This window comes from Panthera tigris, chromosome X, assembly GCF_018350195.1.
Source record: "Panthera tigris isolate Pti1 chromosome X, P.tigris_Pti1_mat1.1, whole genome shotgun sequence".
NCBI lineage: Eukaryota > Metazoa > Chordata > Mammalia > Carnivora > Felidae > Panthera > Panthera tigris.
The window spans coordinates 58,250,503-58,261,268 of NC_056677.1; the positions used below are offsets into that span (position 1 = coordinate 58,250,503).

Below are 10,766 nucleotides of genomic sequence, written 5' to 3' on the forward strand. Positions count from 1 at the left end.
TGATTGGGATTGCATTGAATGTGTAGATTGCTTTGGGTAGTATTGACATTTTAACAATATTTATTCTTCCAATCCATGAACATGGAATGTTTTTCCATTTCTTTGTATCTTCTTCAATTTCCTTCAAAAGCTTTCTATAGTTTTCAGCATACAGATCTTTTACATCTTTGGTTCGGTTTATTCCTAGGTATTTTATGGTTCTTGGTGCAATTGTGAATGGGATCAGTTTCTTTATTTCTCATTCTGTTGCTCCATTATTGGTGTATAAAAATGCAACCAAGGGGCGCCTGGGTGGCTCAGTTGGTTGGGCGTCCGACTTTGGCTCAGGTCATGATCTTGTGGTCCGTGAGTTTGAGCCCCGTGTCGGGCTCTGTGCTGACAGCTCAGAGCCTGGAGCCTGTTTCAGATTCTGTGTCTCCCTCTCTCTCTTATCCTCCCCCATTCATGTTCTGTCTCTCGGTCTCAAAAATAAATAAATGTTAAAAATTAAAAAAAAATGCAACCGATATCTGTACATTAATTTTGTACCCTGTGACTTTGCTGAATTCATGTATAAGTTCTAGCAGACTTTTGGTGGAGTCTGTCAGGTTTTCCATGTAGAGTATCTTGTCATCTGTGAAAAGTGAAAGTTTGACTTCATCACCATTTTAACCATTTTTAAGTTTACAGTACAGTGGCATTAAGTATATTGCTGTGCATCCGTTCTCCAGAACATTTTCATCTTCCAGAACTGAAACTCTACCCCTTTAACAGTAATTCCCTCATTTCCCGCTCCCCCAGCCACTTATAAACCACTCTTCTACTTTCTGACTCTGGGTTTGGCTATTCTCGGTATCTCATATAAGTGGAATCATACAATGTTTGTCCTTTTGTGTCTGACTTCTTTCATTTGGCATGGTATCTTCAAGGTTCATCCATGTTGTCGTGTGTGTCAGAATTTGTTTCCTTTTATTTTATTTTATTTTATTTTATTTTTTTATTTTTTTATTTTTTGAGATCTTAATATATTTATTTGAAAACCAAGTTCTGTAAAGAGCACACTAAATAGTCCTATATCTTCTCTTCACCAAAGACTTGGAGACAAGGTTCTTCAGGTCAACGCAGAGGCAATGATACATGCAGTGAATAGCGGGTCTCGGCATGAACGTCCTCACAGGCATTTCCCATACGAGCCTGGACAGTCTTCTTCAGAAGAGCAATGAGATCCTCTGGGTCCTTAATCATCGATATACTCGAATGGCTCTGGGGGTTCTGGCTCTTGTTCTTCTTCCTCAATTTTTGGGCCATGGGCTGCCACAGGTTCTACCAGCTCTTCAGTGTCTTCACTGGTATCCTTCAGGATTATGATGCCTCCAATGGAGAGTGGTTTGAAAGGCTGGTATCTACAGGTCTCTGGCATGGTCAGGACCTTAAGCTGGGCAGGCATAACTCGGGCTGGGTTATCCAATAACTGGAAGTTTGGCTCAGGTTCTTTTTTCTTCTCTTTTTCTTCCTTTTTTTCTGCTTCGTCAACTTCCATTTTCTCCTCCTCTTTTTTTTCTTTTTCTTTTTCCTTTTTTTTAGCCTTGGCAGTAATAGATAACACAGCAGTGGAAACCTTTTCCTTTTCTTTTTCTTTTGGTACTTCCAGAGGGGCAGGATATGCAAATGTGGATGGTTTACAGTTTGATTTATACTGAACTTTCGGCATCTTTAAGTCCTTGTTAAGGCCAATGACACAGGTAGGGGTATAAGCCAATGACAGGAAGTGTGAAAGAGGAAACCAGAACCAGAACTGGGTAAAGACAAGGACGCCAACTACAGAAGGCATATGGGTGTGCCCAGTCCTGGACTGCAAGGAGATTGTGACATTATGACCACCTGCATCCAGTATGCCCTGGGCCAAAATAGCGCCAAACTTGGCCATGACATCATCATGTTTATCATTGATAACTTTGGAATACAGCTGTCTGAACTGATTCACCTTTGGACAAGTGATTTCCGTCTGCTGGATCATGATGAGAGCTGAAGCTATAAGAGCTCCTTGCCTCACATAGTTCACAGGATCATTTGTCATCGGTTCTAGCAAATTAATTGCCTCCTTGTTTCCGGTACCAGCACAGCAGATGCCTAGGGCCATAGCAGCTCCATAACGCACATGAGGATTGTAACTCTCTGACAACAATGAAACAACGCTGGGGCACTGTTCAGGGGTCCTGAAAAGAATGAACCCAAGTGATTCTACTGCTGCCCTCCTGACATCATCATTAACGTCACTTACAGCAACATGTAGCAGGCGCCGGATAGCTTTGTTGTTACCCGAGCCACAATAAGCCATGGCTACAGTGTACATTCCAGATCGTCGAAGAATTGGGTCCTTATCACGGCAGAGAGATTCAATGAGAGCATCAGCCTCCTCCATCCTCCCATACATCACTAATGCAATGCCAACTGCAAGACCACGCAGGATCTTCTCATGTTGAGTTTCCTGTGCATAGCCGACCATGTCCTCAATAGCCTGGGCATTTTTAGAGCCCAACATAACCAAACCTAGGGCCAGGCCAGCTGCTTCCCCTGTCACAGCATCATCCTGATAAAGGTTCATTTTTAGCAAGTCATATACATCCTGGCGTGCAGTCCCCATGGCAGCCAAACCCAGGCCCAGGCTGCCCCCATGTCGAACGATATCATTGCTGGCATTCTTAAGCTGGTTAAGCAGATAGTCAATTATATCACCACCATGATTGGCATGAATAAGACCTAATGCATAGAGACCTCCACCTTCCTGATAGGCAGATCCTGGAGAAGTGTCCTTGGGAAGATATGTTGCCATTAACTGTAATGCCTCCTTCTCATGACCCTTATGAATTACACCCAAACTGGCTGTAGCTGTAAATTTCGCCCAGTTAGTGGCTCTGGCCAACCATTCCAAGTTATCTCTAAGAAACTGGTCACTGGTAGTCCCACAGTGCATAAAAGAATTTGCTATAACGGTTGCTGTGTGACATACAGAATTCCGTACTGCATCCTTTGTGTTTTTTAGAATCATGAGATCTGTGTTATTATTTCGTATTAAAAACTGTAGATGTAACTCAATAGCCATTTCACCGCTTAAAATTTTAATCATTTTCAAAGTCTGGTCCTTGGGCTCTGGACTCACTTCTGGTGTCTTTCCTACAAGCACACTACCTGGCTTTTCTTCTGTTTCCATTGAGTCACTGTCTTTCTCTGATCCTGGGACAGTACCCGTATTGGTGGATCCAGGCACAGAAGCAATAGGGGTGCCAACAGTTCGAAGATTCTGGATTACAGATGACAAAAACTGCTGGCTAGCACTTTCATACAAATCAAAACAAATCTGATAAGCCATCAGGAGGTTGTCTTCCTTGACCAGTTTTTCTAAGATATCACTCACGGCCTGAGGATCATCTAAGAAAATTAAGCACTGACAAACATTGATGAAATCGGGTTTCTCCAAATTCATGTAGATTTTCACTAAAACTCTTAGTACCTTATTCCGAAACTGTTTATTCTGCATTAAAGACATGCAGAGCTTGAGGCTATAGGCTAGCATTCCTGGGACATCATTCGACTCCAGTATAGTCTTCTCAAAGACGTCCAGTCTTCGTGTCTCCAGAGCAATGCCAATAGCTTGCTTATACTTGTGATCATCTAGACATCGCTGGAACATTTTATTTACAATTCCTTCTAATCTCTGGTCAATTGGTTTTTTTTCTCCTTCTGGCAAATCTGCATTTTCCACACATTGTTTGGTGTAGTGATCAATGCATTTTGCTATAATAGTCTCCACGTATTCAGAGTTATCATTGACATTGAAGAGGTCACCGGCTCCAAGTGCATAATTCAGAGATTCCTCAAAAGCCCCAAGGTGATAAAATACTTTAGATGCCACTAAGGCTGCAAACTGCCGACTCCGGAAACCTTCATCTTCATACAAAACTTCTATTTTATCTACAGACTCAGAAATTTCTGCCCAGAAATCATTGACAACTGCATTCAATTTGTGTAGTGCAAATTCCTTAAGCTGTGGTTCTTCCTCATCCAGAAGAGAAATAATTCCAGCAGCTGAGGTGATCATGGCTGCGTCCCGCACAGGCCTGCCCGCTCACTCGCCGTCCCGGCCGCGCCGTGTATCTGTCAGCTCCGGGCCCGTCCACTCCGCCGCGCCTGCTCGCTCTCCCGGTGCGCTGCTCAGTCCAGAATTTGTTTCCTTTTAAAAGCTACATAATATTCCATTGAATGTGTGTACCACAATTTTTCTACCCATCAGTGGACATTTAGGTTGCTTCTACCTCTTGGCCATCGTGAATAATGCTGCTTTGAACACAAGGTGTACAAACATCTGTTTGAGTCCTGCTTTCAATTCTTGTAGGTACTTCTGAGGAACCACCATACTGTTTTCCATAGTGGGTGTACCATTTTACATTCCCACCAGCAGTGTATGAGGGTTCCAAGTTCTCTAAACCTTCACCAAACACTTGTTATTTTTTGCCTTTCAAAAACAAATGATAGCCACCCTAATGGGTGCAAAGTGATACCTCATTATGGTTTTGAATTGCGTTTCACTAGTGAGTAACAATATTGAGCATCTTTTTGTGTGCTGGTCAGGTAAGTTGGGGCCTACCTATAAAGCTGTGCATTTAGCCTTGTTTTCCAGGTAGTCTTGGAAGTTGGAAATTCCCATTGTTTCGTAGATTCGGATTACCTTGACTTAAAGAAGTCTTTGTTGGGGCGCCTGAGTGGCTCACTTGGTTAAGCGTCCAACTTAGGCTCAGGTCAGGTTCGTTCATTCGAGCCCTGCATTGGGCTCTATGCTGACAGCTCAAAGCCTGGAGCCTGCTTCCGATTCTGTGCCTCCCTCTTTCTCTTTCTCTCTCTCTGCTCCCCCCCCCCCACTTGTGCTCTCCCTCTCTCTCAAATAAATAAAAACAAAAAAATTAAAAAAAAGAAGAAGTCTTTGTTATACAGCTAGTTATCTCTAGACTCTCCACACTCTTTGGAGGCTGCAAACCCACAGCCAGCCAGTCCTGCAGCTTTTTGATACTCTCTGCCCATGCTTGTAGGTCTGGCCTTCCCTAAGCCCTAAGATCTCTTTGATTCTCTGTTTTCTGCCATATAATCCCAACCTAGTATGACAGCCAGCCAGCCATGCTAGAGAGAAAAATGCTCAGGGATTGAAAAAGAAGGGAAAAGGCAGAAGGTGGCAGATTTTTTGAACAAATTTTCTAGTTAAAAAAAGAGTAGGTATATCTGCCCCTCCTTCCTTACAAAAAGCCTGTTTTTGTTTGTCTATCAAGCAGTTCCATGTTAGAAACCTGCCTGTTCTCCATTTGTATAAGAAGAGGAATAGAAAATGGATCTCTGAAAGGAGAACTATCAAACTGCCTGAGTTTGTTACTAAAAATGCCATCCAGGAATTTCCATTGATATTTGATCTCTGAGTGAGTGTAATGAGTTGGTGACTCTCATGGAAAACAAAAGCAAGAACAAAAAGAAGACCTCCCAACTTCTTAGCGGACAAATTATAGTAGGAGGGTTTGTGGAGAAGGGATGCATTTATTCAGTGTCACCTTCTTCTTGGAGTCCTCTCACTGACCCCGGTGTCCCTACTACTCCCAGGCAGCCTGGGGCCTATTGTTTGTTAACCCACCTGGGGACCAGACCCACAGCCTTCTTTTTGGGCTCCTGAGACATCTGGCATTCTCAACAGGAGAGCAGGGAGGAAATTATTGCAAAAAAATACAATTAGCAGTGTGTTAAATAGACAAGTTTCCTGAGTGCAGGTTTTGGATCCAACAGTGAAAGCTGTCTGAACCAAGAGCCAAGGCGTCATGGCTCCTCTCTCACCTGCTTGCCTTCCAACCCAGCTCCCTGCGTATCCCTAGAGGGTGGGTGCCATCTTACTTTCCATAATCTGGGAGGAGATTCCAAGACAAGACTCGAAGAGACCATATTCCAAACCAGCTGTTCATGGGAGCCCTCCCACGCCAACCTGATTTCTTGTCTGGACAGGAGCTTGGCCACCGGGTCTGTTTCAATGCAGGCTTCATCCTCAAGGCAGCGATCTTTTTCTGTAGAATGGGCTTCCCAAAGTGGGCTCATGTTCCCCTGGGAGTGAGAGTACATCTCATGCTTTTAGAGGGACATCAATGAATGTTTTTTTAAATCTTCATAGCAAAGCATTTGTTTTTATGATGTTCTTTTTTTTTAATGTTTTTATTTATTTGAGAGAGAGAGCTGTGCTGACAGCAGAGAGCCCAATGCGTGGCTTGAACTCATAAACTGTAAGATCGTGACCTGAGCCTAAGTCGGACATTTAAGTGACTGAGCTACCAGGTTGCCCCTATGGTGTTCTTTGAATTAGGTCATATGGTAGTGATTTTCCATTTACATGAGTGATGCAAAAGTTTCTTTAAGTGGAAGAGTAAGACTTTTTAAAAAATTTTTTTAAATGTTTATTTGTGAGAGAGGGAGAGAGCACGAAAGGGGGAGGGGCAGAGAGAGAGGGAGACACAGAATCCAAAGCAGACTCTGGGCTCTGAGCTGTCAGCCCAGAGCCCAATGCAGGGCTTGAACCCACGAACCGTGAGATAGTGACCTGAGCTGAAGTCAGATGCTTAACCGACTGAGCCACCCAGGCGCCCCAGAAGAGTGAGAAATTTAAAGAGAAATATTATTTAAATAATACTTCAGGGGGTATGTGGATATGATAAAATTTGGGAAGGTGACCTGCAGGTGACTGGAAATTGGGAAACACTGCCTTAGAGTGGACCTGCATCTCTAAGAGCCCTATAAGCAGACAGTTGTCAGGAGGGCTGTGTGACAGGAATTACCAGCATTTAAGTTCTGGGGGCCTTCTCACTTCTGGATCTCTGATGCTTTGGTGAGAGCAAGGAAAGCCTAGAATAGATTTCCTAATCTATTTGATCTGCTAGATCTGCTAATAGTCTCCTCTGCGGGCACAGATAACTGGCCCATCAACTTGTTTTATTTATTTGTTTTTAATTTGTAATTGAAGCATAGATGATATATAATATTAAATTGGTTTCAGGTGTACACCGTACTATTAACCATACTATTAGTGTACATATGTACACTATGTACACCATAGTGACTCAACAGCTATGTACGTTACAAATTGCTCATTGTGATAAATGTATTACAATATTATTGACTATATACCATATGCTATACTTTTCATCCCTATGACTTATTTATTTCATAAATGGAAGTCTGTATCTTTTAATTCCCTTCACCCATGTCACCCATCTCCCCTCCAGTCTCCCTTTTGGCAACCATCAGTTTGTTCTCTGTGTCTATGAGTCTATTTCTCTCTTTTTTTGTTATTGTTTATTATTGTTGTTTTTAGATTCCAGATATAAGTGAAATCATATGGTATTTATCTTTCTCTGATTGACTTATTTCACTTATGATACCCTCTAGATCCATCCATGTCTTCATGAATGGCAAGATTTCATTTTTTATGGCTGAGTAGTATTCCATTGTATATGTATATATACCACATCTTTTTTTTTAATTTTTTAATGTTTTTATTTATTTTTGAGACAGAGAGAGACAGAGCATGAGCAGGGGAGGGGCAGAGAGAGAGGGAGACACAGAATCCAAAGCAGGCTCCGGGCTCCAAGCTCTCAGCACAGAGCCTGACACAGGGCTCAAACTCACAAACTGAGAGATCATGACCTGAGCCGAAGTTGAACGTCCAACTGACTGAGCCACCCAGGCGCCCCTATATACCACATCTTCTTTATCCACTCATCTATCGACAGACACTATGTTTTATTTCCTCGTTAGCTTTCTCTAATGCTTTCCTTGCTGAAAGTTGAGGCAGAAATGGTAGTAACTAAACCTCAGATTTCTCTACTTTGACAGAATCTCTTCAGCTCAATAGTTACCTCTCAACCCCAGCCTACACCCTCCAGAAAGAGGATTTTTCAAGTATTTTCTCCTTTTACTCCACACTAACCCGGCCCATATCCTCCTGAAACATCACATCGGATGCATTCATATTTTTTGGCCTGAAGAAATCCATGCTAGGCTCATCTACTTTTATTAAATGTTTATTTATTTTTGAGAGGGAGAGAGAGAGAGAGAGAAAGAGATAGGGAGAAAGGCAGACAGAGAGAGGAAGACACAGAATCTAAAGCAAGCTCCAGGCTCTGAGCTGTCTGTCAGCACACAGCCCGATGTGGGGCTCAAACTCATGGACTGTGAGATCATGACCTGAGCCAAAGTCGGACGCTTAACAAACTGAGCCACTCAGGCACCCCTAGGCTCATCTACTTCTGCTTGTGGGAGGACTCCTTGCTCCGTTGAGTTGTGGGCATTACCTGGTGGCCATCCTTGGTTCAGTGGGAAGGAAGTGAGGAGGCTAGCATTTCTGGAGTCCCTACTAGGAGCTAGGCACCACACTAGGCCTGTATCTGACTGGGCTCTTCAAATTCTGCTACCGGCCCTTTAAGTATCATGTGACACTTGAGGAAACTGAGGCTCAGAGAGGTTTAGTAACTTGCCCCATGTTCTCTGCCTCCAGTGCACTTTCCATTGCCTATACAGGGTCCTGCCCTTTCCCACTAGGTGCATGCTCCTTTTACTGCTTAGATGGCTAGCAAAAGGTCTCCAACACAAGGGCTTTCTCTTTGCCTGCAACAATGAGCTGGAAGGGAAAACAGATTGATTAAAGTTGAATTTGTCCTAGTGGGAAACTGGCCAGAGCATCTCTGGAGAGCCTCAGGCTGGGCCTGGCTGGCTGTCAGGATGTGGCCTGGAGCCTGACTTCCCTTCCTGGCCCTCCCTTTATCTTCCTACCCTCTTTCATTGCCTTCTGCTCCCTGACCCCACTGCCCCCTCCATGGGAGCTGAAGAGCAAGCTGCTCAGAAGGAAATGGCTTTTGTTATTTAACCTGGATAAGTGTCTCTATGTGCCTTCTCTGGAAATCTACTCATGGATGAAGGAGGGGGACCGGGGTCACTCTAATATTGTTTGTTTTGTTGGGAGCTTAAAAACAAAGTAAAGGCAGTTCCTTACATTCATCACTGGTTTTGTCCCCACCTCTCTTCCAGTCACTAATTCTAAACCTATTCTTTTTTTTTTAATGTTTATTTATTTTTGAGAGAAAGACAGAGTGTGAGCAGGGGAGGGGCAGAGAGAGAGGGAGACACAGAATCCAAAGCAGGCTCCAGGCTCTGAGCTGTCAGCACAGAGCCTATCGCGGGGCTGGAATCCACAGACCACAAGATCATGACCTGAGCCGAAGTCGGATGCTTAACTGACTAAGCCAGCCAGGCGCTCCAAAACTATTAGTGTTTTTTAAATTATTATTTAGGTATAATTGACATGTAACATTATATTAGTTTTAGGTGTGCCACATAATGATTTGATATTTGTATATATTGCAAAATGATTACCGCAATATGTCTAGTTAACAGCTATCCATATTCTTATAAAACAGAGTTGATAAATACATAGAACTTTATCTTGGCATTTAAATATACCAACAAATGGGTTCCAAGTAGCCTGTCAGATCTTGTGATCCACTGCTTCCTTATACAATTCTCATTTTCCTGCTGACCAAAATACCCACCATGGCTTAATGATTCCTGATTTTTGGCCTCCTTGCTCCTACTGCCTCTGCCTATTAAGCAGCTTCATGGAGTAGTAAGAGGGGCTAGAGTCAGAAGACCTGAGTTGAATATTATACCTCTTAGCCTCATCCTCTGGGAGCTTCGGTTTACTTCTCTCTAAAATGGGGCTGAAGGGGTGTCTGGGTGGCTCAGTCAGTTAAGCGTCCGACTCTTGATTTCGGCTTAGGTCATGATCTCACGGTTGATGAGATGGAGCCCTGCGTCCGGCTTGCTGAGAATGCGGAGCCTGCCTGGGATTCTCTCTCCTTGCTCTCTGCCTCTCCCTCTGCTCTCTTGCTCTTTCTCTTTCTCTCTTAAAATAAATAAACTTTAAAAATAAAATAAAATAAAATAAAATAAAATAAAATAGGACTAATGATGCAACCCACCTACCTTAACAAATGGTTTTGATGACCAGACAGAATGATATGAAAAACCCTTTGTGAAATGTAGAGCACCATCCAAATGCTATTTTCTTATTACTAAAGGACAGTGACCCATCCTGTAGGGCCCAGAAGGGGCCCTCTTTGGGTGGTGCTACAGTACTGGGAGATTCTTCCTGGCATGCACCCTTTTGGCCCGTCATGAGAGCTACTTGTGCCCAAGGCTGAGAGTATATGTGGTGGGCAGAGAAGAGGCTCAGGCATTTTTTCCTCCAGAGGGCCAAACGTTGCACACAGTAAATTCACAAAAAGCGTGTAGTGAACTGGGAAGCTGGAAAAGAAAAGGCCAGCTCTGTGGCTTGGAAGCTAATCTTAGGCACCACATCTGTGTCCCCTTTGGGAGCTGTGAGGAGAGGGAAAATAATGGGTGTGGGGGGTGCCTATAGAGGAAGGGGATGGAAACCTTTTCTTGGCTCACATTAACCCATTTCAAAGACTCCTAAACTTTTTGAGCTTTCTTTCGATTCAGGCTGCAGGGCACCTCGTGAGTCCTCAAGAAGAAAGAAGTCAACTCAGTCCTGCACCTACCCCCTGCCTTGCCCTAGAGTACCACCGGGTGAGCCAAAGAGCAGGACAAAGCCTGAACACCTTGCTCGGTGGGCCCCATGTTCTGCAACAGCTGAGCAGCAGAGAGCAGCCTCAGGGCTTCAGGAGGCCTGATATGACAACTTTAAAAAAGCT

At 43.6% G+C, this 10,766-nt stretch overlaps 1 protein-coding gene across 1 annotated transcript; it reads right to left on the reverse strand.

Moving 5' to 3' along the window:
* Positions 1-998: 998 nt before the first annotated feature.
* LOC122235244 (26S proteasome non-ATPase regulatory subunit 1-like) lies at positions 999-4,142 on the reverse strand. The gene has a single exon (XM_042973780.1). The coding sequence runs from the start codon at positions 4,076-4,078 to the stop codon at positions 1,217-1,219; it is 2,862 nt and encodes a 953-aa protein (XP_042829714.1). The 5' UTR covers positions 4,079-4,142; the 3' UTR covers positions 999-1,216.
* Positions 4,143-10,766: the final 6,624 nt, after the last annotated feature.

Bases quoted from the DNA above. Each gene is read 5' to 3' on its own strand.
- LOC122235244 (XM_042973780.1), bottom strand. From the start codon at position 4,078: ATGATCACCTCAGCTGCTGGAATTATTTCTCTTCTGGATGAGGAAGAA.